Here is a 27,934-nt window from a genome sequence, read left to right as displayed (position 1 = left end):
GTAAAGCCCGAAAAGAATGCTGAGCTGAGGAGGCAGCATTTTTAAAATATTTTATTTATTATACAAACTATTTACAAAATCAGCTACTACAACCACAGGCTTCCAAATTTTGGCTGTACTCTGCCAGAAATTCACCAGAGGGAAGTAGGATTTGACCTGTATCATCCACAGCTCCTGGTTTCTATAAGCATGCAACATGGCCTGCAGGTGCAGGCTGAAGCCAGGTCCCCTGCACCTCATCGCAGCTTCAGGAAACATGGAAATCTGCTAAGATGGTATCAGGATCCTAAGGATTTCTACAGAAGAGTCTCTATTAAGTGGCAATAAATAAGGAGTGAAAAAGGAAAATAATGAGCCTCTGTCAGAAGCAACATACAGTATGGGTGACCAAAGCACATCCCCATTGCCAGCGCTAAGGGCAGCACTAAAAATGACTGTACTGGGAAAGAGTGTAAAGCAAGAGGTAAATTTAGAAATATTGTGGTAAAACTCAGGAACATGGGGGCATTCTAGGGGCCTGTGCAAACAGAAAGAATGGGTTTAGTTGACTAAGAGTACCCACCCTGGTTCTGACTGCACTTGTGTTAAGAAGAAAGTCCTTGGCATCTTCACAGCTGCTGGGAAGTGTTGGGTGCTGGCTGCAATGAAATGAGAAGCTTTTAGGAGCTCTTTCCAGTAGAAGTCCACTCAGTGGTCAGCTACTTCATCCTCAGAATAAAAAAAGGCCAGCTCAAGAGAAGAAAGGAGAAGATTCCTGAGGGAGATGCCATTGTCAGAGCTAGCCCACAGCTGCAGGACTGAAAACATCCTCAACCAGTGAGGGTACAATATGGAAAAAAACACCAAGCTATGCCTCCCAACAAACTGGAGTTAAGCTGAGCACCACCACCTCCTCTCAGGTCCTGGAGAAAGCACTGACACGGTGGCATGGTGAACACAGGAGCTGTAACTCTACTGACCATGGAAGCCACCTGCAGTATAAATAAAATGGTACCATACTATCCACCCAAAGAAGGTCAGAACCTTGCAGAATGCAGCCTGCATTAAAAAAGGGAGAACAGCCACTAATATGATCTGTCAGAGCACAATAGTGGCAACTATCAAGCTGGCAGCCTCGCAGCACCTTGGTGCCAGTGAGGGAATGAATTCACAAGGCAAAGAAGTCCCCCTGAGTAGTCTCAATGTTCAGCTGACTGCTTTTTGGCACCAAAATGGCTTATTTTTTTCTGTACAGAAGTAACACACTCAGCCCAAGAATGACTAAGATGCTGCCTTAAAAACATTTTATAGATGTATAATACTTCCCCACAAAATCCCAGTCAATTCAACTAAGCTATATTTGAAAAGCACACACAGTTAACTTAAAATGTCCATACTGTGCTCAAGTCTGACCAGATCAGCCTGAGGACAGCAGGAGGGAACTGAAGAGGATGATGTGACATTTTATCCAATACAGTGTTCTAAAATTAGCTCAGGGATGCCAGTCTGAGAATCCATTCTGGAAAAAATCCAGAAATTCCATAATCCAGTGAAAGCTTACATTGCAGGTAGCAGCAATGCATTTCTCCCATTTTGACTACTGCATGCCTTTGACTTACTTGTAGACTGTAGAAAGCAAAGATCTTGAATTTTGCTTCACTGAAGAATTCACCAAGATTCCCAGATTCCCCTTCCCTTCACTTCCCTGGGAAGGGCTGACTGGATTTTCAACTACAACAGATCCCGATCATAAGGTTCTCTTTCTGATCTATCCACTCCTTTTCCCACAGGCCAGACAATGGTGGGTGCAAGCTGTTGAGTGACCACTTAAGTGAAATTCTAGTTAACACTTTGTGCTGGAAAGCTAACAGCACTGAATGGAACATGGGGAAAGGAAAGATAATGAAAGACAGTAAGAAGGTTGGAAAGGCAGAAAACTAGCTGCTGTTCAGGCACGAGCAACTCCCTGGACACTCTGCCTGAAATGCAGTAGAGAAAGAGAAGCCTCAGGCTGCTGCATGATAGAGGTAGAAGCCAAGATCCTGTGGGATGCTGGGGTGGAGGTACCATATTTTGCCCAGTATCATCAACCCAACAACAAATGCAAGCACAGTGCACACTGTAGCTGCTTATTGATCTGTCACTGTTACCATATAACATACATACCCTGAAGGTGAATGTGGGATAGGCATTGGTGCTCAGCATTGAGGGATCATACTCATGCCCATACTCTCTCTCCTGAGGAAAGGAAAAGAAGGCAAGGGCATGGAATAGCTTCCTGTGCAACATCAACTATCAGAAACATTCAATGGAGGAGAAACTCCTCTTCCAGTTTGTTTGCAGAGACTAATTACCAGCCACTGCTGGAGAAGGGCGCTTCTGCTGCTGGACCCTGGCGGAGGTAGTACAGGATCACTGTCAGGGCCAGCACTTGTGCTCCAATTAGATTGTTTTCCTCTTAGGGTTACTCCCTCCAGTGGATACTGCCCTTTTTTCTCTGTGGCACAAGCAGCAACAGCATCCAGAGCAAGATGGAGAAGGAGAACCAGAAACCCTTCTGGGTCAGGTGCTGAAAGGATGGACAACTCTATTCCTCACAAGTCATAGTGAGATATCAGGGAGCATCACTGGGAGAGTTGAGCCAAGGTAAAGGAAGTTATTAAGACTTCCTATGAGCCAAGGCTTCCAGCAGAGCTCCATTCTGGTCTTCCCTCTTCCTCCTAGAGAGCTACAGTAAAAGCAGCTCAGCAGATCTCCTGCACCTCAATATAAGTTCTGCTTATGAACTTCATCTTCTCAGAGTAGGATAGGTATATAGGGTGCATGGAAATCAAGTGCAGTATCTCCTTAACAAATGCACCAGTCCTTTTGCTTTTTCACATTGAATCAAAGGGAGAACGAGGAAAAAGGAAAAGATGAGCTCTTGATGACATATTTGGGACACAGAAAGGCCACATGACATCTTCTGGATGACAAATTCCTTTACATGGAGTCTTTGTTCTGCCTCCACTGCCAAGCGAAGGGAAGGAGAACAAGCAGAGGACTGAACCTGGGTCTTGCCACAAAGAGCCGAGAGGCTAAATGGTCTCCTGGGAAGGGAAAATCAGAGCATGCCAAATCCCTCACAACCCTCGCTGATAGCTAGCTGTAGCATCTTGTGCACTTCTTCATAGGAGTCATAAGTAGGGAGGCACAGCTGGTTAAAACTGTAAAACAAAAGAAAAATTCCATTCAAACTAGATCTCAGAGGGAACCATCCCCATTAGCTGCCTTTAGATGGATCAACACAAGCATCACAAACGTTACACTTTTTGCCCACCACAACTAGATGGTGTCATTCCCAAAAGCACAATGGAGAAAGTCCTACCACCCCAGAATACTTGCCAAGTGTGGGCTGTCGGCAAAGTACTGTGAGTTGGAGCTGCAATGATCTGGAAAGATGGACAGAGTGCAGCAAATCCTCCCGGCGGTAGCTGGGAGGAACCAGTAGTGAACTGCAAAAGCCTGGCCAGTTCTTCCTGTGTGAAACTGGAGACCACAGTCCAAAACCACCTCATGACCTGTTACAAACCAGGAAACATAAAGACAGGTCAGCCAAAGACATCAAGCAAGCATATTAGCAACTTGCAAGAATATCAGTAAATTGCCCTCACAACCAAGTGTTCAATGAACAGTCAGAATTGATTTGTTTTACCAGGGTGACACGTAGAGGCAAGTATTACATAGTTCCTAATCAGTCAAGAGATAGCCTACGCCACTACCTCCCACCAATCCTTTCCCTTAAAGCAGAAAGGCTTCTTCTGCATCTGCTCTCCTCACAGAGATTTAATTTTTAGAAATATCTGCACAGGCAATGAGGTAGGTTTACAATGCAGAAAACACACTTCCTTCTTGCACTATGTTAATTTTTTGGTTTTCCACATCTTCTGCAGACAAGTGGAACAATCCCAGTGTTTACAGACTGAAAATACAAGTTTCCGCCTCTTTTAGTCTGGTGTGTTTTGGCAGCTTCCATTATTTTTCTAAACAAAGCTGCTACTATTCCCATACCCCTCCCACAGGGAAATGCAGAAAAGGATAAGAGTATGAATTTAGGCTACTACATCAGTAGTACCACAGCACTGAACTCCAAACACTACATGTGGGCTGCAAGCATGTTTTTCAAACATCTCTTAAAGATAAATATATCACCATCAACATCTTCAGTAGCAGTAATTCCCACCAACTCCTCCTGACTCCCTGCTGAACTGTTCTTAATTAGAGCTGTGTCGGATTTTTTTAAAGAGACCACTGCTGATAATTTGTACTTGCTGGTATCTGATTAAGCATCACCTCTAGACAGCCAGGTTAAAGGGATCTCTCTAGGGAAGTTCTCATAAAAAAAAAACTTCTGAGTGTGGCCTCTCCTCAGGTTGCCTTCAATACAAATCCAGCACAGGGGAAACATTATATCATAATCTGTGTAGTCCTACCCGACCCGAGAACTTTTCAGTTTGTCTTTCTGAAACCCTAAACTCCAACCAATTCTGCTGTATTTGGGATAACTGGTTTCAACGAGCAGGAAGGAGAAACCCTTTTATTTACCTTCTCACGGAAGTGCCAAGATCCTCCTACCACTACAGCATGTGCCTTGAAGTCACAGACACTGATATCTCCAGTACCACACATAAGCAGCTGAAAGGCAAGAGACTGCAGTCAGAAAGTCAGGAGTTCAGGAAACAAGGCAACAGCTACTGTGCAAATTGCAGATGTTTAAAGTGCTTAGAGAAGAAACATTTTGGCTTTTTCCCAGATCCAGAAAGCACTCCATTTGTCAGACAGGAGGGGAAGCAAAGGAAGAGCTGCTTAGGGAGGCAGCAATTACCTCAAGCTCATTCTCATCAAAAATAGCCAGGAGGTTCTCAGGAACTAATTCATTAAGACCTGGAAGAGAGGAGAAGAGCAGCATGTGCTATGCCCTGGGACATAAAATCAGAGAGAGCAGGGAGAAGGCAGCAAGTTACCTTTCAGGAAGTGATCCACCTCCTCTCTAACCTGATTTGCCAGCCTGTATTGTGCAAGCAGATTTAGGTACAAGATTTTGTTTTCATTGGTCACTGGCACTTGAGCCCCTCCTGCCACCAGCTCTACCACCTGAAAACAGAACACTTGACCTGAGTGTGACCAGTAGCATTCCCTAAACCTGAACTCCCAACCACAAAAAAAAGCCAAGAAAGGAGTTTCTTCCCAGAGTAAGTTCAATTTTCTGGAGCACAGCAGAGTTCCCAGTTGCCATTGCTGCAGGCAGTAGGGGGTTAAACTATCCCAATTTCAGGAATGCTTCCCTTACCTTCTCCAGCTGTCCTGTTTTGCTGTATTTCTCTTCAGCAAAGACCAGATCCATCTCACTCACATCATTGTTCAGTATGAAGCACACTTTGGATTTATAAAATTCTGGGTCATCCGTTTCAAAATACTGTGTGAAAGAATAAGAAAGCAGGGACATGGAGGGAAGAACAAAAAAAAAAAAACCAACCACCAAACAACCTTTACATTGTTGGCCAGAACTCTGAGTCTGCTACTACACCAACATTCAACTTTTCCCCAAATCAACACAGGCTTCAGACAGGGTTGGGAAGCTTTACCTTGTAATGCATACGAAGTCCTATGATCTGAGCCAGGAAGGATCGAGTGAAGCGAGCTCGAACCAGTTGTTTGTAAGCACCTCCCAGAGATGATTCATAAAGACACTTCCCTACTAGGCGGCCCGCAAATTCATACACTTTGAGTCGCAAATATGTGGGACGCCCTGGGTTTGGATGCACCTGCAAAGAAGCAGCAAAATGAAATATCCAAGTACCAGACTGACTAACACAAATAGCAAATATGGGACCATTTCAAGTCACTACATCTCTCAAGCTGACCAAGGAGCTTTAGTGTAACGTCCTCAAAGCTGAGCAATAGAAATAAAATACCTAAGCCTGCATAGGAAGAACATGAAATGTTTCACATGCACAGGCAAGAAGGTGTACGAGAGCAGAAATGGATTCTGAAATATTCAGACCCAACCAAACATGTCTTGCACTTCCTCTTGCCCAAAAATCCAGCTTTCCCTGCTGACTTGCAACCCTCTTACTGCTCATCCAGCCAGCTCTCTGACACTTCAGTAGGTTGAGATCATTAAGCAAAGCTTTGAGGAAGGCAGTGGGAGTGACTATGAAAGCAAGCTAAAGAATAAGATAGCACACCACTTAACAGCAGCCACTGTTCAGCCATCAATGGTCACATTTCTGTGCATTCAGCATAGGAACTGCAGACTCACCAAGGCCTGGTTGTTATCACTAAAGCGGGTAAACAGTTGATTGGTGGTATCAAATAATGCCTTACAAATGAGCTCAAACCACTCTCTTCGTGGACCTCCCCAGTCCAGAGCTACAAAATAAAAACAAGCTTGGTCATCCAAACTGGGTCATCAGCTCAAGAGTTTCATGCACGCTGGTCAGTATTACCCAACACAAGAGTTCATTCCAATGAACAACTCTGTAGCAATACGGCAGTAAACAGGGACCGCAAAACTATAGGTTCTTCTCCCAAACCTAGCCCTAGTTGGTTTGTTGGTTTGTTTGGGGTGTTTTAGGGGTAGAGGGACAAGATTTACATAAGGCTTCAGGTGCCTATGTGAAGTAGGTATAGAATAGCACCAGCAGGATAACTCACTAACATCTTTGAGAAGATCAAAGGGCTGGAAAGCCACAAAATAATGGACATACTATAAGAAACCAGAATTTCAGACAAAAACTACTCCACCATCATTCCTTTTGCTTCCTCTGCATATGTATTCACAGGATAACTCACCTTCTTCATCCTGAAAAATCACTTCAAAGTTTTTGCTCCAGTCAGAAACAGAAAAATTTCGTGTTGCTTTAAAAGACTGAAAAATAGAAAAATAGCAGCAACCATTACTGCTTGGCATGCCATACCCAGTATGCAGTCCTGTACATGTGAATGGGCAAACACAAAATCTCAATAGTCCAGCACTCAGAAGTATAAAAGTCAAAATTAGAAACACCTAAGGTCTAACTCTTACTTGTCCAAAGCCACAAATTCCTCATTTTCCGTTATGAGACACATTACCCACATGAAATACAGCTCATCTTAAAACCCGTGTGAAGTCTTAGCACAGGAATATCACTTTCAAGGTTGCAGTAAAGTATTGTTTGAAGTATTAAAATGCCTGTGGGAAGGAGCAATTTCTGTAAAGCACTTTCAGCCCACGAATTAGATTTAAAATAGGAATGTTTCAAAGAGCACTAAAAAATAGCTTGAAGAGAATTACTGAGTTCATACTTACAGCAAGTCACGATGCAAAAGAGTAATAAAATACCCCAAAGTGTCTAAAATTTCCTATGCCCTGATTCTGGACTCCAATTAAAGAAACTTTAAAAAGCTACATGGCAGTCTTGAGTCATACAGGTAGTTTTGGCTTAGTTTAGCCTCAAATAGGTTAGAGCATCATGCTACTCACACCTCTGGACTAAACATGTTTATTGTGCCTATCAACAATGGTCACTAGAGTTTATATTTATTGTTGTTGTTATTATCATCATCATCATCATTATGGCACTAGATTTATTTTGTCTTACTAGACTGTAACAATGCTCAAGACAGTGCAGGAATTTCCAAAATATTAGGAAAAAGTAGCCATGGAAATACTGTTTAGAAATTAAGTAATTTTGTCAAAGCTAGTAAATGAAACATAATCTCATAAACATTGCAGAAAATATTCTGAAACACAGAATTACTGAGCATAAATCAAGGGAAATCCCAGTCACTTCCTGCTTTCCTCAGAAATGTTCTCTCCATCTTTGCAACATTACTGTTGTGAGATGCAGGTGGAAACAAGAAGTTACGGTAACTGCCTCCCCAGCATACAAAGTATTTAGAATGTCACTTAAAAAATCTATTATAAGAATTACTAAGTTCTATTCTGGAAACATACAGTTCAGGTCAGAAGTAGTAAAGATTTTACTCAGAGACTATACAGAATATTTTATCGTCACTCTGAACCACTACTAGTAGGCTGTTGGTGCAAGAGTTTCATTGCATGCAGCTCAGGAACATCTGACTTGAGAATTTATCTTGCTGAATGGCTCTGTGCCAGAAAAGCAGTAGATAAAGGCTCAGGAGTTCTATGTTCTGCTCCCAAATCTAGTCCAGGTAGATAGTCTCTCTCCAGGCCTCAAGTTCCAATGTAAAGTAGGGACAGAATAGTACCAGCAGATTTCCTGCTTCTACAGGCTATGAATCCCTTTACAGAATCACAGATTCATTCAAGTTGAAAAAGACTCTAAGGTCTTCAGTTCTAACCTCTGACTGATCCCCACCTCATCAACTAGACTATGGCATGAAGTGCTACACCCAGGCATTTCTTGAACACTTCCAAGGATGGTGACTCCACAACCTCCCTGAACAGTCCTTTCCAATGTTTAACAACTCCTCAACCTGCCTGCTGGCATTTGCCTTGAAGCAAAGAGACTAACCATTTTTAGCATGGCTGCCCTAGCACATTCCAGTTTGGACTTCTTCAGGCACCAAGCAGAATACAAAGGATGGAGGAAGCACTGGGCTGAAGTAAAATGCCTCATACACTCACCGACTCCAGCAGGCAGTGGCGGCTGACCTTCAGTGTCACCTTCGAATGAGGTCTCTTCATATGCACCTGACGTAGCTCTCGCTGAAAGAAGTTCACTTTGTCTTGGAAGGTTTCAGAGCCTCCTGAGAAGAGTGACAATTTGGGTGAGGCCTGAGCTGTCAACACTTCAAACATCTACAGAGCATTCCTAAGATTAACTGCACACAGCCTAAAAGTGCATTTACCACAGCAAGGTTTGGAGACAGAACTCTCAAGGTAGTTTTGCAATTAATCTTGCTGGTATTCATACTCACAGGTGCATTTTCAAAGAGCCTGACAGAGAAGCCAAGCTGAAAAGGAACAGCTGCTGTGATGAAGTACATTCACTGGAAGCACCAATAGGAATGGAGCATGATACTCCAGGAATCAGAGTCCTCCTCAGAAGTCATTCAGTGCTGGCAATCTTTATTCCCCAAGGAAACTAGCAGACTCAAGTGCTAACTTCCTGACTACTGTACCCACCTCACTGTCCCTTTACCTATGTTTTTATGCAGAGAGCGAATGAAAGTGGCTGCCAAGATGTTCCTCTCCTTGCAGCTGAGTTCCACAGGGGGTTGGATCCCATCATCCACCACCAGTGTCAATAATTTGTGCACAGGATCAGGACCAAGGTATGAAAACTAGCAGCAAAAAGATGCAAGAAAGGGTAAACCCATCATGCAGAAGGCACAGTATGTTCAGTAGACAGAGCAACACCACCTTTGCTCTTAAGACTCTCTCTGCTCCCCCATGTATATGCAGTTAACAGGAAAACTATTTCAAGCATTCAGACTCCATTTAGGAGGCTGCTTTAAACTCCACAGACAAATCTAAGGGGTTCAATGGAAACAATCACAACATTTTAAGAAGGTTAAGAGAAAAATAACCAAGAAAAATGCAAAGGAATCAAGATCTTTGCCTAGCATTGGGACAAAAGGCAGGAAAGAGTGATAAGACTGGCTCCTGGTTACAAATATTAGCAAAACTTAGTCACTGAGAGGGAATTCCACAGTTGAAATTTATGCCACACAATGTTGTTCTGTGGGTGGAAGCCCTTCTCTCCAAAAGGAAAAAACAAACAGACTCATTCACAAGGGATGACAAGCTAACAACATGAAGGTGCAGTGGTAGGTACATGGCAAGAGGCTCACCTTTGTGCCAGGACACACTCTAAAGGTGAAAAGGCGCCATGGAATGATCTTCAGGTAAAATTCTTTCACTGAGAATTGCTGAGTAACCACAAGGAAAAGAAAATGTTAAATGTCACACATCTGTTAAGGGTTGTCCCTGAAACACATGAGGAAGAGGACAGATCCATAAGGCTAGACCTCCCTTCAAACCCAGGAACAGGTTTCTGCAGCATTTGGCACAATACTTGAGAACCTTTAAAGCTCCACAGAACTGTAAGCAACTTGTCAGTAAGACTTCACTTGCATTTATGACGCATGTGGGATGCCAGCATGACACAGATTTTATAGCAGTAAGCTCTTGTGTTCAGCAGAACGTCACCAGTCTAATTGGAAAGTAATCTTAAGTATACTTAAGAAGCTGAATTCAGGACAAGATTGTAATGCACTGACAAAAAGGTTTCGGTAAAAGTCACACCAACGGACTACTCCTATTACTCCCTAATTTTCATGACCATTTCAAACATCTTTAAAAAGCACTTGCGATTCCTAAATCCATGAGACGTGCATAAATTTATTCTCAGTGTATTTCTGCCAGAACAAATGACTAACTGTGCAACTCCTGTCTTCTGAAGAGCAAGTTAAGAAGGAATTTTAGCATCTTTAGACAAAAGAAAACCATTTCATGCACAACCCTTTCCTAGCTGCAATGACTGCAAAAACTGACAATCAGTATTTGTCCTCAAACAAGCTGAATATGAACAGCAACTCTCTAAAACAGCAGCATGGTAACGGTTTTCTACTGTTTCTATTTCTATATGTACATGGAGACATCCAGAGATACAATTATGCAAGCCTAAGAATCACATTATAACAACTTTGGCACCTAAAGGGGGCTTCCAATAGTAGTCACTTCTGGTGGGTGATCTGCTTTACCAAGTAATGCAACAGAAAAGAGCATGGAAGTCCAAAACAATCCACCAAGGATGAAAAGGATGCTGAGCTCACAAAGACACAGCACTCAAAGTCAGTTCTTAGAGCCATGTGCAGCACAGATTTTGAAATCTCTAGCAACTCCCTGCATCCCATAACTGTTTCACAGCCCTCTTTCTCCCTTTGGCAGGAAAGCAATTCCTGGATTAGTCTCTCACTTTGGAATTTATCACTGCGTTTTTCAGAATACTTTTGAAGAGACAGATGAACAAAATTAATTTAAATTAATTATTAGATTTAGAGGAATTTTCCTTCTAGTTTATGAACATTTTCAGGCAATAATAATGGATAATAGTTACTGTTAACATAATCTTATTTGTAAGAGAACGTTTCTCCTGTTTCTTCTACTTATAAATTTACCCTTTGTTCTCTGACCATTTTTTCCCTTTTTCTTTTCAGCAAAACATTCCAGAAACAGGAAAAAGACATAAAATCTGAGGAGAGATTCTGTTAAGTTGAAATTTACAGGTATCAGAAACTGAGAATTGGAATTGCAGGTCTGATCTGAAAAAAAGCAAAGGAAAGGCAAACAGAATATCTATTGAACAATCAGCAAGAAAATTTCCAGCAGGATTTGGATCAGACCTAGAAAGATCCTAAAATCTAAAAACACAATCCCAAAACTTCCAAGACTCATTTTAACATTATTCTCAGTCACAAGCTCCATGTTTGCCATAAGCAAACCTTTTTTAAATCAAATCTGAGGCATGTGAACCTGAAGCTAAGATATCAAGGACAAGGAAGCCCTTCAGTTACAGCACACTTTAAACATGCACTCAAAGTCTGGTAACTTTGATATCTACCTTAGGTGACACATAGCAGTACACTTTTTTAGGCTTCTTCACTTTCTCGGGGGTCTGGCTGTCAGAAGGAGAATCTTCATCTTCATCCTCAATTGCAGTAGAAGGACGACGCTGGGAGGAGCTCAGGTGCACTGGTGGAAGTTGCCACTGAGTGTTGGTATAACTAGGAGCATCGTAAAGGTAAGCTTCAAAATAAATACTGACACCTGAGGTGGACACATTACGTTCTACAATGTTCTTTTCATTCTCTGAGGGAAATAGATATGAAAGAGTTGTGTAAATCCTAATGGAGACAAGAATGAAAAAGAATGCACAGTCCACCACCAAATCAGAGACTTTGATTTTAAAGAAAAGGTTATACATCCAAAGGAAAACCTGGTCAAGTGAAACTTTAATAAAGAGAACCCAAAGATTTCAAGATGGCCATTTGTCTATTAGTGACTGGTCGAAGAAAAAAGGCACAGAGGCACAGAGAACCTCTCTCTCAGAGCACCAGCCTGAAGGCATAGCCACTTGACAGCCACGCTGAAGTCTGGCTCACTCCTGAAGAAACCAGGAATTATAGCATTGTTTAAAAAAACCCAAAACAAAAAAAAAGAAAAAAAAAAAAACAACAGAAAGAAAAACCAAAAAAATCACCAAAACTCCCCCAAAAATCTACGTAGGTTACATGCAGTGTTCTTCCTCCATATAACAACATACAATACATGGCTGGCTCAGATGTGAGCTACTAGCAAGCAATAAAAATTGCCTAATTTCAGAGGTAAACCTCCTGAAATAGGGAAAAAAACACTTGTTTTTATCTGTTGATGGATCAGAGAGTATCAGCCCCCAGAGATCTCCCCTGTTAGAAGCAAATTCGTTTACCTTAGCATTTTTAAATGAATAGGCTTTCCTTTAGCAAGCACGGCCAGCCTGCAGGGAAGCCACAAATAGCTTTGCTACATGAGTGTGCAAAGCACACTGTAAGACCACACCTGGAGAATGAATACTGATTAGGTCTTGACTCACCACTTAGAACAATGATGTCAAAATCACCATTGCTTATGGGCTGGTTCTGGTAGGAGATGCAGGCATGGAAGCACCCCCTAGAGTGCAAGGTGAGTCGAAAGAACACCTCACAAGTCTGCCGATTGGACACCACAGACTTCTCAAACACCACATCAGAGCTCGCTTCTTCTTGAGGACCCAACTAAACAGAAAACAAATTAATAAAGGGAGCTCTCCAGCTCACCTGAAGTCAAGCAACGAGAGATGAGGTTGCACTCACCTCGTGGATGGAGAGGCTGTAATTGTGCTCATCTATCAGGGACACAGAATTGCTGGTGGGATTGTCATACTCATCTCTGGGAGCTATCTGCAGAGTGTGCTGCTGCCCACAGGTCAGCACCAGAGTGGAGAAATGGCAGACAATTTTGGTTTTGGAGGGAACCACCATTCCTGAAGGAGACAACAATAATTCAGAGTCAAACAAATTCCAAGGTGAAGCTATAAAAAGCAAAAGAAAAGCAACTAGGGGCACAATACCCTTGAAAATTGATCAAATCTAAACACATTTTATGCCCCTACATTAAAAAAGCAAAGTATCTGAGCACTGGAGTATATGGTGTAGTGCATAGCATGTGCCTTGGATCAGAGACTTAATACTAATAAAGCAAACTAAGTTACTAGTCCTCTAAAGAATGCTTATCCACCATTCCAACTTTCTGCTCAGGAACTGGTTCCCACTGTACATACAAAATAAAAGCTAGCTGACACCTAAAAAAACCTGCAAATGCAGCTTACCAAACAAACTTTATTTGGGTTAAGCTTGATCTTCTTCTTTCTAAAGGGATATTTTAGCAAGTTTTGTATCTATTCACAACGCAATGTCTAGAGATCCTTTCAATGACATGTACATGAAACATAAAAGATACCAATTGGAGTGAAAAAACAAAAGTAGAAGAAAATTTTAGATGAATAAAAAGGAAATGTTTTTACAAAAGTGTGTAATCAAAGGTATCAGCTGCTCCAGAAGCTTACAAGAATAGAGTATTCAGAAAAAGAAGAGGCAAATTATGACAGCATCTTCAACTCAGATACGAACAACTCAATGCTTTCACAAAAGGCACTCTGACTAGTAGCTGGATTATGAAGAAGTTACTACAAAATGGAGAACGTGACAGAAGTGAATAGGGATTTTAAGTAGCTCTGATGTGTTATTCTGTAAAGCGGTTTCTGTTTTGTTACGTACTTGTAGTCACAAATATGTTTTTCTCATGGGTCTGTTGCTGAGATCTACACGTGGCAGGAGGAAAATGGTGAAGGGTAACCCCTTCCCTGTCACCTACCTATTTTAGCTGGAAATACATTTACCTAAGGGCCTCCAATACATCCAAATCTACTTTGAATCATTACAGGCCCTCTTAGATCTTACCTGGTTGGAAAACCTTGTAGTAGGGGCTGTAAGCCACATTCAAGCCACCGAGTTTTACAGTGATTTCGTATCTCCCAGCCCTGCGCACAGTGAAAGCCACTTTCACCACATTGGAATTGGGCTCTTGAAGAACTTCCTGGGTTACAGGAATATCAATTGCTAACTCCACATGGCAGATGTTAACTCGCAGCCCCACAGGCCGGTGAGCAGGGAAGGGTTGCCCATTTTTATAGAACAACTGCATGGGAAACAGAGAAGTCCAGGTGAGCAAAAAACATACAGCACACAGAGGAAGAGGAAACAAGTTGCCTTAGAGCAGGGCAAATACCTCAGCTCAGGAAAGGAAAAATAACTAACAGACAGCTCTGTCACACAGACTCTATTTTCCAAAATGAACAGGGACAAGTGGGCATTGAACAGCCCCATTCTCTTTTGTGCTGGGGTTCAAATGCATGCTCTGAAAAGAACATGCCTCTAGGCATTTCCCATCTGCACTTGTAATGCAATATTAGAGCAGAAATCATGAGAACCCACTAACAAAAGGAAAAAAGTAAAGCCATACCCTTTCAGAGAAACAAGCAGATCTTGTTTACTTGTACAGCTAAGCTCTAAAAAAGCTCTTACCAATTTGTGACAGAAAACAGTGTGATGAAGATATTGACCTAAGGAGCTGACCCAGTCTTTACTTCTAAGAAGCATCATAATGAAAACACCACATTAGATAAAATCGCAGGCAGTTCAATTACCAAAGTAACTTCCTGGACAATTTCAGAAGGTAACATACCTGGACCACTAGTTTCTTACAAGAAAAGAATTACACCTTGTAACTCTATGCACAGCTCTTCAAGAGCCAGGAGCTTGTTGGCCAGAGCCTGCCTACCATCTGCAATTAGACTGCAGTCAGAAAAAAGTTACTATTGTTCCCTGTTTCTAAGTGTGTGGGGTCTGAAGTAGCTTGCATCTTGACTGACCTCAGGAGAAACTAGTGTATGCAAAGCTACCGTTGATGAATAAAGGGCTAAGCAAATGGCACACAAGCATGAAGTGGAAAGGCACATTGCTGGACTTCATGAGTGTCAGCAAGGTGAAGGAAATAAATGTAAATAGTAGGAACAGAACAAGTTCCCTTCCCCTCAGCTTTTTTCACTGCCTGCCCTGGAGTTAGAACTCTTCACTCACCATCAAGCAGAAGGGTTTTCTTCACCTTCCCAAGAGGGATGGATATGGCAACCTAGCTGCAATGTTTTTATTTTGATACCCTCTTGGATGGGAAGGTGGGATAGAAAGCCACATAAGCCCAGCAAAACCTGCTCAAACTTTCTCCACATAGCTCCAAATGCTCTGTGTTCACTCATCTTACTTCCCCTACACTTGGCCTTTTGGGATTAGAGGGAAACATGAGTCCTTGGCAGGCTTTTTCAGGTGTGACAGAATAACAATCCATTTTGCAGTTAATGCAGTTACAGCTCTTGGGTTGGTAAAATGCCCATTCCCACACCCTCAACTTCAGCTGCACAAGCAAAAGATAGCACCACATTTGTTGAAGGCAAGGCTCAGCCTACTCACTTCCCAGCAGTCAGGACAAGCCTTATCTACTCTGGCTCTCCAGAGGGTTCTGAAGAGAGGGAGATTAGACTTTAAGAAGTGAAAACCTCAAATATACAGAGTTTTGCGACATAGTAACAGAGCAGAAGACATAAACAGATAGCTTGGCTACTCCTCAGTTACATCTGGCTTAGCCCCAACAGAAAAAGCATTTGAAGAACCCACCCCTTACTCAGACCTCTGTTCCTGCCCACACAGCTGCATGGAAACAAAAATATTGCCTTACGTGCACTCGGAAGGCCATGCTATGGCCCACCTCATAGGGGTCCTTCCAATCCCAGGAGATTTTGCAGGACCGGGGATCCAGGTAGTTGCCTCGCACGTAGTCATAAATAGTTCGCTCCCCTCGGCGTTCCCGGTCCTCATGCTGAAGGAAGCTGACTATACGTGCGGCAAGCTCAAAGAGGAACTTAATGGTGAAGAAGAAAGCTACAACAGATACTGTGATCCCACCTGCAGCAGGGAGAGAACAAAGAGTGGTTGCAGAAGCCAATGGTTGAGTCCCCTCTGCATCAGCCAAAGATGCCTTTCTGTTAATGATATTCTACTTAAATGCAAATTAGGTATTTAAGGCAGATGCTATTTTGTGAATGTTTATGGTTTGTGTTATGATACAAGCAAGGTTAGAAAATATCAAGTCTCTTAAAACTCTGCAAATAACTGCAAACAAAAGAAATAGTTAAAGGTAGTAGAGAGTCTTAGGTAAGGCTTGAGGACATCCCAACAGAGACACAGAATTCCCTTCAAGTTGCAAGTTAGAACTACAGAGATTCCTTAAGGGAAACAGATAACCAGACAACTTCAGCACATCACATTATAGCTGGATTAAGAAGCATCACAGAGGCAACAACCCTCCACTAGCTCTCAAAAGAAAAAGTAGGGGGGATGGTGTAGGAATTAGGCCAATGAAAGGACTTCAGGATCAAGAAGAATGGTCGAGAAGCAAGTCGGCCAGGAGCACAGTGTGGAGTGACAGTAACTTCATGTTTGTTAGGTGAACTAAAATTAAATCAAAGGCTTTCAAGAAACCCTTCTAAAGCCTATGGAGAGGTCGTCAAATACAGTGGCAGCCTTTCCTTCACTTACCAATAATGTAAAACATCAGGTCCCTTCGGTGAGACACACAGCCGAGGATCACAGCTGCATCTAGAACACAAAATAGGCCAAGTCCAGTCCAGTGACTTCCTCACACACACTGGCCTAAATCCAATCTATGGTTCCCCAGAAAAAATGCCTATTGATCACTTGTCTTCCTCTCCAAGGACATCCCTAAAGCATTATTTCATAAGATTGAAATATGTGAATAGCACAACATGCTACAATTAACAGTTCTCCCTCCGTCACAGATTCCCATTCAGGTTCAGGGATCTATAAGAAGGACAACACATCATCCCTCTGAAAACAGTGAGAGCAGGCTGGGGGTACTGCAGGAAGGAGACATTTTTTGTAGGATCACCAACTTAAACAACAGTGGCCAAAGCCGCTCATCCAAATGATCACACCTACTTGAAAGCCTTGAAGTTAATTTCTACTCTGATACAAAAGCACATTTCAGAACCACCACCAAAATGGACAGAAGCTGACCCTTCGCCAGCAACCTCAGAAGAAAAAGCTGTGGAATTGAAGAGCTGCAGACAAAATCATCCCCATTTGTTCAGAACAAACAAAATCCTTCTAGGGTAGAGGTGAATCTATTTTTGCCCTGCAAGTCTACTACAGAATGTACAAATGCAACTGAAGAAGAGTCCATTTGTATTTTCTTTCTCACTTCTGCAAAGTGAAACCTCTCTGCTGAAACTCTCACTGATCAAACCTAAAACCTTCTGTTTGTATACCATTAAGTTTACAGTAATTTTAAGAGACACCAATCTAAACTCATGTTTTCACTGAGGGGACTACTAAACAAACATGTAGTAAAAATACCACGCCCAGAACAACATGCTGTTTGGTTGATAAGGCATAGCTGACAGATGGAACAAGAGCAGCAAGGAATGTGTGTGACAATTAGACAAAGGACCTGGCATACAGTGATGCATACAATATAGCTCACCATGCCACCATTCAGTTAGTGAGAAGCTACATTGTGTAATCAAGCTGCCTTTTTTTTTAAGCAAACACAAAAGAGGAGTTATTCATCAGTTATCTCAACAGCAGCAATAACAGACATCAGCATGCAGAAAGCTTAAATGAGGTATTTCCCCCCCAACAACAGTCATGACTTTCTAGCCCAGCAAATTGCCTTTGCTGGCCTCAGCGCATAGTCCAAACCTCCAACTAAAGAGCAACCACATACCTTTACACAAGTGCCCATGTTCTAAAAGCCAAAAAGAGGGTACCCATTCTTCAGCACCCTTCTGCTTTGTGCCCAGATTTGGGCCAAACATCAGCAAGAAGAGGCCATAGCAAAGACGATCCCAGAAAGAGTAACTCTTGGAACTTGCATCACAGAATCACTGCTGCAAAATAAGCACTTGAGCACAGCAGCTTCTTCCTCTTTGTGGAAAAAGGATTGTCCTGCTGTGCTGTTTCCTTTAGCCAGCTGTTTGTTAGTTTTCCTGGAAAATTAAATAAAGAGAGAGAAATGTTAGATGTCTACATTGTGGATAAATCTAGCAAGCAGAAACACATTAGAGGTGCAAAATGCAAGAGCATCACTAGACAACAAATCCATGAGAGGTGCTATAAAAGTACCACTGTTGATGAGGTGCAAAGCTTCACCATATCTTCAGCCTCTATCTGTCACAACCTCATTTCATTTTATGACCCCTGAAACTAGCACGTTCAAGATGGAACAAAACACATCCTTGCCTCCATAGGTTTCATGGAGCAGCTAAGAACCTGCATGATGTTCATAAAGGAGTATTAAGGATGGAAGCAAGAACTGACAGTCTAGGAGGAATACAGCGAGATTGTCTCAACAGCCAAAGATCACGTAAGAAAAGCTAAAGCCCTGATAGAACTAAACCTTGCCAGGGATATCAAGGGCACCACGGAAACTTTCTATAGGTACACTGGTGATAAATAAAGACTAGGGAAAACACGTACCCTCTCCAGAAGGAAACAGGAAACCTAGTTACTCAGGACAATGAGAAGGCTGAGGTACTCAACAACTTTTTCCCCTCAGTCTTCACCAGCAACTGCTCCAGCCACACCAACCAAGTCAGAGAAGACAAATGCAGGGACTGAGAGAATGAAGAATTGCCCACTGTACCACAAGATCAGGGGGATTTTTTACAAGGGCATGTAGTGATAGGACAAGGGGAAAGACTTCAAACAAAAAGAGGGTAAGTTTTGATTAGATATAAGGAAAAAATTCTTCAATATGAGTAGTGAGGAACCAGATCAGGTTGCCCAGAGAAGTTGTGGCTGCCCCATCCTTGGAAGTCCTCACAACGAAGTTGCATGGGGCTTTGAACAACCTGGTCTAGTAGAAGGCATCCCTGCCCATGTCAGGGGTGTTGGAATTAAATGATCTTCAAGGTCCCTTCCAGGCCAAACCATTCTATAATCAGGTAGCCCTTCAAATCTTCATAGACAACAAAATAGTATATACTATTCTCAAACCAATCTTGTCCAGATTTAAAGGGTTATTTGTAGTCAAGCCTCGAAATAAAAAAAAAAAAAAAAAAAAAAAAAGTTTTTCAAAATTCTTGAACCACAAAGCAAACTAGATTTTTGGTTTGGTATTGCTGTTTTATATGTTCAGGAAATTGAGACCCTCAGAAGGGATTTCAGCTTCAGCAGCACTATCCACTAAATTACAATTTACTGTCAGGCTTGAGATAAAAAAATTAAAATTTAACAGCAAGGATTGACGCAGCCCACAAAAACCAGGACACATGCCAGAAGAAACACCACAGAGCCTACACAGTCAGTATCTGCTCATTCAGAGCAGAGATTACATAAAGGAGCGAGAATGAAAAGAACAGAGCCAGGCTCACCAAGGCAGCTGTCTGTTAAGATAGTCACCTCTTCTGAGGATGTGATGTGCTCCTCCCGCCTGCCATGCCACCACCTCAGCTGTCACTTCTTCCTTAGTCCCCCCTCCTCTGCCTTCCTCTTCAGATGGCTCTTATTTCCCTCCATGCCAATAATCATACAGATCTGACTGCCTTTACACACTTCTACTAACCTTTCTAATGCCCAGTCAAAATCAACCAGTAAACCTGTGCAGAGCTTTTTCATTGTGCTGCAGAAACAGTCAGACTTTCACTGTCTTTTTCCTCATCCACACCTCAAGGAAAGTCCCACCCACTCATATATTTTCCTCCTTCCTCTACTTTTCCTCACTGCAACACTGTTGCAGTCCCCAGGGCACCCCCTCCTAGTTAAAGCATCAGCTTTCTAAACTCATAAATTTCTGTGTGTTAAGGACCACAGAGCTAGCAATTTCCTCGGTATTTCAGTCATTTCACAGTACATATCCAAGATGTGCTACAAATGGCTGGTTGAAACACTGTTCCAGCTTGGCCTGGCTGTGGAAGGCATATGACTGCTCCCCACACAGCTGGGGAATTTCACAGAAACCTACCAGTATTAGGAATCTACAAAATCTCCCTCAGCATCTTTCAGAAGCAGTCTTTTCACGTCACGAAAAAACCCACAAAGCAGTCTCTGTGGGTTCATCTACTCAAGCTATTTCTGCTTCACTCATCAACTCCTTCCCTTCTGTGAGGCACACCTCAGGTCACACAGCCTCTCCCTCAAGCATGAACATTCATCATTTAAACTTCAGGGTTTTTAAAGTCAATTGGAACCTGAATGTCTTGACCTGGTTTGCAGCATTTTTGAACTCACTGGACACAAGGAATCAGTTACCTCAGTTGTATTAATTAATCAGCACAGCAGCTTGTCATTTTATTACCCCTATATGATGTGGTAAATAAGACACCTACTCAGGTGGTCACCAGAGATGAAGCAGCTGTAATACAATCACCTTCCTTCCAGCTTACTCACTGCCAGCAGCTTTAAGGTGCTCTTGCAGCTGGAACAGACTGAGGTGAAGAACCTAGTTGCAAGTAGGTGGTATCCAAGATACACTGCCACTCACTTAACAGAATGCAGATGTGAATTAAAACGGTATCTGTGCTAAGAACTGCTGGGTAACAGTCTGGCAAATAGATTCTGAAAAGCGGCAATATAAGGTGCCATCATAGGTAGGCTGGAAAAAAAGAGTGCTGAATTATCCAACAGGTCTTAGTAATCTTGATCCAAGGACAGAGTAGGCAATAGTGTCCTGCCATCTGCAGGGAAAATGGGGAAAGCTTCACCTTCGTTTGACTTGAGGAGAGGTACTGCCATGATCAGGCTAGATGCATGGAATCATAAAATAAACTGCATTTGCGCCATTGCTTCCTCAAGACAGCAAGGAAAGGAAGTTCAGTAATAGGAATACATTTAGTTTGTCTTACTGCCGTTGTTGAAGCCAGAGGAACAGAGTGCAGAGCTCCAGAAGGAAGCACAAGTGTAACTATACAATAAGAACTGTAACATAGTAATGTCACATCCGTGTGCCTACAGCTACAATACCAGCTAGGGCAGGCTCTCGAGAAGAGATGTACTGAACTCCTAGGAAATCTGCTGTGCCTCTTGATTTTATTTGGTGCACTGATAAATTGCCATTCTTCTCTTAGCAGTAAACCTTTAATTTTGTTTTAAAGCCTTTTTGCAGGTTAATACTACTTATCCAATCTCTGTGCAGAATCTCTCTCAATCCATGTGCACAAGTATCTACCACCAATGGCACTGCCACGTCATGCACAGATGACTATTCTCTAGCGAAAGAGACAGTATTTTCTTACACTAAGTAAAGCAGGCACAAACCAACAAACAGGAATGTCCATGAGAAACTAAAATACATTCACAGAAAACTGAAAAGTCAGTACAAAAAGCACAAAGCAGGATCCAGTATCAGCTGTCAAGGACAAAAGCTGCATCAACGTCACTGTCTACACAGAACAGTCATTCTCTTATTAGGGATGGAATTTGTCTTATGCATTTACATACAAGCTATATAAAACTATAAAACAGTGGCAACAGGAAAACAAAAACACAAAACAAACAAACAAACAAAAAAAGAGAGAGACTTCTGTCAGCTGCTTAAGTCTAAGGACCTTCATTGCAAATCAAACACCACCAGCGCTGTCAGCTCCTCCTGCTCTCCTAAAATACAACAAGCAAGCCAGATGGCAACTTTCCGGCCGGTCTCATCTTGACACCAAATCTGTTTCCTGAGCCAGGACAAAATTCAGCCACTTGCCCTGCTGCACATCAGTGGGGAAAGCAGATCATCCCCTTCTTCCTCAATTATTTCTCTTCCCAAACCACTGAAGGTCATCAAGTTGAACAGCATCTGAGCTCTACCGACTGCATTTCCTCAGCCTCAGTTAAGGAACAGTTAACAGTATGATTGTTCAGGTGGAAAGCTCAGCTGTGGTTTTCCCAATAAACATCGTTTTTCTTTCAGTCTAATGTTCTTCCTCATTGTCAGAGCATCAGTCACAGTTCGACAGAGGTCATCACTTCAGGAAAAAAACTCCTGAGCGGTTCCTCATTGGCTGCTTTTTCTGACCAGCACACAGATAAAACCGGTTGTATTTGGAAGATACTAACAGCTACAAGATCTCACTAAACCCAGAAGCTTTTGTGAGAAATGCCTTTCTCCCTTCCCTGCACAGGGTACGAGAAACCAAGTGCCCCGGACCAGTCCAAGAACTTGGAGAACATTTCCATTCATGTAGAAAAGACAATTTCCATTCATGCAGAAAAGACAATTTCGGGTCAGACTACACCGCTATGACGGCATATGTTAAAATTATGCTCATTCGCTAAGATTTCTGATCACAAATATAGGTAAGATCTAAAGATAATCACAACTCACTTCTTTTCATTAAGAGGTTAATGAGCTAGAGCGTGGCAAAACAAGCACTACATTAACTCACAAAAACAAACAAAAAAAAAGAAAAAAAACAAAACAACAACAAAACAAAAGGAAAAAACACCAAAACCGACAGTCCAGCAAGCTCATGTGAGTGGGCTGAAGACTTTCCTAACGTGCCGGCTCTGCTAAACGGAGAAGAGGTGGAAGAAGGGCGATTGGCGCGTTCCCCCTCCAGCCCGCAGCAGCGGTGGGCTCGGCGGGGCCACCAATCCCCACGGCCTTTCTACAGGCAACAGCTCGCCCCCACCCGCCCGACGAGCCCCCGATGCCCCGCAGAGCCGCGCAGGCGGCGGGGCTAAGCCGAAGCCAAGAGCCCGAGGCCGCCGCCGGGCAGGCACGACCGGCCCTTCCCGCTCGCCCGGCCCCGCCGCGGCCCTCCCGGAGCCACCCCCGCCGCCGACAGCGCGGGGACCCGGCCACGGTTCTGCCAGGCCCGCCGCGGGTGCTCCGGGCCGGCGGCGGGGCCGTCACCCCGGGGATCGCCAGTCACGGTGGGGCGGCCGGGCTGCGGCTGCAGCTCCCTCGCCCCGGGAGCCCGTTCCCCGCGCCGGGACCCGAGGCGGCGGGGAGGGAAAGGCGCGGCGCTGTTACCGTGGTCTCCAACGACGGCCGCAAGCCCGCTGCCGCTGCCCCGCGCTGCCGCTGCCCGGCGCTGGCAGCCGGAGATGACGCGCTCCCGGGGCGGGGCCCAGTGACGCGCCAGGCACACCGGCAGTGGCGGCGGGACCGGCAGGAGCAGCATGGTGGGCCGGGAGCGGGCCGGGATGGGGGGTCCGGCTGGGATCGGGTCCCTCCCTAGCTCATCGCGGCTGTGTGTCCGTGTCCTTGCAGGGGAAGCAGAAGAAGGCGCGGAAGTACGCGGTCATGAAGCGCATGATCAGCCTCCGGGATGAGCGCCTGTGAGTGTGGCTGCGGCTGGGCCTGGTCCCGCTCGGGAGAGGCGGGAGGGGGTTCCGGCCCGGCTCTCTCTGCCGCTGGCGGCCTTTCCTTATCGCTGTACCCCAGCAGTGCCTGTGTTTGTTTGCAGTAAAGAGAAGGATCGCGTAAAAGCCCCTGTGAAGAAGAAAGAGGACCCGAGTGCCATCAAAGAGCGGGAGGTGTAAGTGCTGCCGAGGCACTGGGGAGGGAGAGAAGGAAGGAGGGAGGGAGGGCCACGCTGCAGGCTGGAATTGAGGGTGTTTCTGAGCAATACTGTCAGAAGAACGAGTGGTGCCCCAAAACGAAGGATTTTGCTTGGGAGGCAGCAGGAGGCCTGATGAGTCTTTCTGTTCGTTATCCCTCTTTCATTCTGTGCAAGTTGTAGGACTGGACATGATGTTAAATGCAATTGACTGATCTGAATTCTTTGTCTTCCTGGCAGCCCCCAGCATCCCTCTTGCTTGTTCTTCCAGTATAATACACAGCTGGGCCCCCCTTACCACATCCTGGTTGATACTAACTTCATCAACTTCTCCATCAAGGCCAAGCTGGACCTAGTGCAGTCGATGATGGACTGTCTCTATGCCAAGTGTGAGTTTCTGCACCACTCACAGCTTATTCAGACCATACTGTGCCACAGTGTGCTCATGCCATTGGCTGAGAATAACAGAAATCTTGCAAAAATAATATGTGCTATGATCGTGGAGCTGTGGTAACCCTGGCAATGTCTCTGGTTTCAGTCAAGTAACGGTTTCAAAATGTTAATCTCAGCAAAGGTTGAGTACTAATAACTTAAAAATCTAAAATTATCATGGCGTGGTTAAACTTGGTGGCTCTACGTTTCATTACTTTGCAACATTATCAGCTGTTACTGTAAGTAATACATTATAGAGTTCCATAATATTTCTGGGGCATGTGAGCAGTATGTAGGGGTCTGGGAGTAAATACTGCTTTGTTTTAATACAGGCTTTTTTTTGGATTTAGGTATTCCATGTATCACAGATTGTGTAATGGGTGAAATTGAGAAGTTAGGACAGAAGTACCGTGTGGCATTAAGGTGGGTGCAGGGTGTTCCCTGTTTCTAGAACTTAATGCTGTAATATATATAAATTTAAAACACTTGCTATGACTGGTGCTCCTGCACTAATGAGTAGTTAGGTTGTTGAAGGGTCCTGAACTTGGTTTTATTTCTGTGTCTATGTGATCAGTCCAATGGCTCAGGTTTTAGAAATGAAATGCTATGTATGAGTGCACAATATTAATCTGTAAATCTTTTAACCTCCTAAGACTTTCAAAGTAATGCTCTTTCCTGTTTCTCAAAAAAGAAAATTAATTACAGAATTTCAAAAAATGAATAAAAGTGACCCAACTCTTACAGAACTTTTCGTTCATACTCCATGTTATTCCTGTATGAGTGGGTAGCAATGTAGTTCATATACATCACTCCGATGTATTGTTCTTTTTATTTTGACCTGCTGTGTTGTAAAGTATATGAGTGCATACCCTCAACAGCTTTGATGTTGCCCTTCAGACAGGAGGTGAAATGTCCCTTTGTGCATGGTCAATGATCAGATGCCAGAAGTTCTAGTTTTTCCCAAAAATAAGTTATTTCAAATTACTTTGTTTGGCAATGGCCCAACCTTGTACAGATTTCAAATCCAACAAACCAGTACTAAGAAATACTTAACCTATAATAATTAGAAAAATTGTATTTTTTTTTTGCAGGTCATTTTAGTTGACCTTTGTCAACCATTGACTCCATCCCTTCATCCCTTCTTTTGAGAACAATGTTCTGTATATCACAGAAAGGGATGTTCTTGTTCCTCCAGACTGTGTTACTGTACTCTCTGGTCTGATTACTGTGATGCTGCTTTTTATGTCTCCACAGAATTGCCAAGGACCCTCGGTTTGAACGCTTGCCATGCATGCACAAAGGAACCTACGCTGATGACTGCTTGGTGCAGAGGGTCACTCAGGTATTTCCCTTTCTGACATTTTCTATACCATGTTAACATACTAAAAATTCCTGAGCCCTGCTAATTCCTGACTTAAATTTCCCACCGAGTAACTATAAAATCTCACCAAGGGGCATTTTCAGTTCTAGCACAACTTTACTTGATGCAAGGTATTATCTTCCTTGAGCATTCTTGTTGTATAGGACAACATCAAGAAGCACTCAGGATGGGAAAACTGTCAGCTTGAAAGGCTGGACAGAGTTTCAGACATTTCTTGAGTCTATTTTGATGGGCAGAAGTATATTATTAGTCTGCTCTAGAATTCTGTACAAGTTCTGGTAATGCCTTGCTAAGGACTCTCACCCTTCTTGTGTTCAGTGAGTTCTCTGAATTAGAGCCTTTGGTCAGCCATGACTCCTTTCTGGTATTGAATCTGACTGGCCTTCGTTTTTTTGCAGCACAAATGTTACATTGTGGCCACAGTGGATAAAGAGCTGAAGCGGAGAATACGGAAAATCCCTGGAGTGCCTATAATGTATATTTCCAGGCACAGGTAAGGAATCCCGCCCAGTGCAATCCTTGTCTGATCGGGACTCTGTCACCACATGCCTCTCTCCTTCATTGTCTGTAGTGCAGGCTGCAGTAAATAGCCTGGTGTTTACACGGAAGTTGAAGTACAGCTACTGCTGGGAAGAGACTGGTCACAGACCCATTTTTATTGCAGTCTATATGTTCACTTGTCTTTACCTGAAGAAGTGGTTTTCTTAAAACCAGTGTTTCCATAGATCAGTTTTGCTTACCAGCTGCAGCAGTAAGGCAGGTTCTTGAAGAAAAGAACCATTTTTGTTCCATATTCTATTTGGTAGCTTTGTGTACCTTCAGCTAAGAGACTGAATTTGCTTCTTAACTAAAAACCAAAGCAACTCAGAAGGTACTAGTGCAGCATGTTGGAAATGAGGAGCTTGATTGCTATAAATATGTAAAGTTTTAACTGATCTATAAACAGAATGTGGCTCAAAAGATTTTTCTCTCAAAACACCTTTTCTCCTTATTCACCGTGGGCATGAACTTTTGGAAAAGGCTGTCAGGGGTGGTGATAGAGTTCACCATCCCTGAGGGTGTTCAAGAAATAACTTCACATGGCACTTAGTGCCATGGTCTAATTCTCAAGGTGATATTTAGTCAAAGGGTGGACTCAGTGATCTTGGAGGTCTTTTCCAATCTAAATGATTCTGTGAATTATAAGTTGAATGTCTAAAGTTTTATTTTCTGTGGTGATCTGCTCTTAAATCTTAAGCCAGATCTTACAAAAACCACAGGGTGTTTTCCTTCTCTGGAGATGGTGAGCTTTTGAGATGTCTGCTTGCTGAGTTTAAGGTGAAGAATAACAGCAACCTTATGAAGACTTTTTAATTTCAGAAGTAATATTTTTCTTCCTGGGGATCTGAGCTGCAGTGAGAAATGCAGCAGAGCTTCTTGCTGTTTAGTCTGCCTGTAAGCCTATTAGCTGCATGGGTGTCACAAATGAATGCTTTAGTCCACTTGAAGAACCACTGTCAACGGTAGACTAGCGAAAGCAGCTTTTAGTATGATTGTTGCAGTGCGACTTAACAGAGTATACTGGCAAGGTTCATTCTATTACTACATGGATGAAACATACAAAGTGGGAGGGGAGCAATGTGGAATAGGTTGTCTTCATGAGTTTTCCTTCTTTCACAGGTACAATATTGAGAGGATGCCAGATGATTATGGAGCTCCTCGATTCTAACCTGTCCAGCCAAGCCATCAATGCCAGGACTGTGAGCCAGGATAAGGGTCCTTCTGATTCTAACCCTCCTGTTTTCTTCTCTTGTTGGAACTCTGCTCATAGGACTGTGGATAACACCAAACTGACTTCTTAACCTTGTTTTTCTAAGAAAAAATCTATTTTGAAGAGTATGGTTTTATCCATCCATCCTCTTTATTCATTCATTTGCCTTGGTCCAATTTCCTACAACTGGGAGAAGCATATGGGAAACAGAGGACAGCCGGAACAAGAATATGCTTAGCTCTGCATCAGGACCATTAGAAAAAGTGATTTCAGCATTCTGAATTAAATATTGATGATGCAACTCTGGCTGAGAATGAAACCACAAGAGATTTTAAAAGTTTCTTACTGCTGCACCTGGAGTGGGACAGATATTCCTTTGGGAAGCTACCTCACACCTGTTTAGTCAAATCAGAATCTGCATTCCACAGAAAAGACATCATATTTGCACCAGTTGTTAGCTGTCTCTGGAAAAGCAGTCTAGATTTTAATTCAGAATTGATTGGCTTTTATTCAGCTGTACAACGAATGAAGTTTAAGTGTCCTCTCAGACTGCTCTTTCTGTACTTGCTTAGCTGGTGGTCTTTTTGCTTACATTTAGAGTGTTGGAGCGCAGGGCAGGGTTGGGTCTTTCCCTCCTGTTTGAGTCCTATGCACCTCAAAGCCTTACCACTTTTGTTGCATATCAGGAACAAGAAAGAAAGTGCCTAACAGGTAAAGGTATTAACGTGGGCTGGGAAC

At 43.1% G+C, this 27,934-nt stretch overlaps 2 protein-coding genes across 2 annotated transcripts; one reads left to right on the top strand and one right to left on the bottom strand.

Moving 5' to 3' along the window:
• Positions 1–35: 35 nt before the first annotated feature.
• On the bottom strand, positions 36–23,183 carry AREL1 (apoptosis resistant E3 ubiquitin protein ligase 1). Its single transcript, XM_033061838.2, has 20 exons — positions 23,105–23,183; positions 17,867–18,128; positions 16,660–16,719; positions 15,800–16,026; positions 13,969–14,206; positions 12,823–12,992; positions 12,564–12,744; positions 11,553–11,800; positions 9,781–9,858; positions 9,129–9,270; positions 8,612–8,733; positions 6,814–6,889; positions 6,281–6,390; positions 5,604–5,783; positions 5,309–5,434; positions 4,983–5,112; positions 4,844–4,902; positions 4,564–4,653; positions 3,364–3,539; positions 36–3,185 (listed from the first exon to the last, which is right to left on the bottom strand). Exons 2-20 carry the CDS (start codon positions 17,955–17,957, stop codon positions 3,083–3,085), a joined length of 2,607 nt encoding a protein of 868 aa, XP_032917729.1. The 5' UTR covers positions 17,958–18,128; positions 23,105–23,183; the 3' UTR covers positions 36–3,082.
• Positions 23,184–23,200: 17 nt separating this feature from the next.
• On the top strand, positions 23,201–27,743 carry FCF1 (FCF1 rRNA-processing protein). Its single transcript, XM_033061837.2, has 8 exons — positions 23,201–23,256; positions 23,345–23,412; positions 23,541–23,612; positions 23,874–24,022; positions 24,416–24,488; positions 25,320–25,407; positions 25,845–25,939; positions 27,106–27,743. Exons 1-8 carry the CDS (start codon positions 23,254–23,256, stop codon positions 27,152–27,154), a joined length of 597 nt encoding a protein of 198 aa, XP_032917728.1. The 5' UTR covers positions 23,201–23,253; the 3' UTR covers positions 27,155–27,743.
• Positions 27,744–27,934: the final 191 nt, after the last annotated feature.

Source organism: Catharus ustulatus, chromosome 6, assembly GCF_009819885.2.
Source record: "Catharus ustulatus isolate bCatUst1 chromosome 6, bCatUst1.pri.v2, whole genome shotgun sequence".
NCBI classification, from domain to species: domain Eukaryota; kingdom Metazoa; phylum Chordata; class Aves; order Passeriformes; family Turdidae; genus Catharus; species Catharus ustulatus.
Note: the sequence above shows the minus strand (reverse complement) of the source record. Positions and strands in the feature narration are given on the sequence as shown.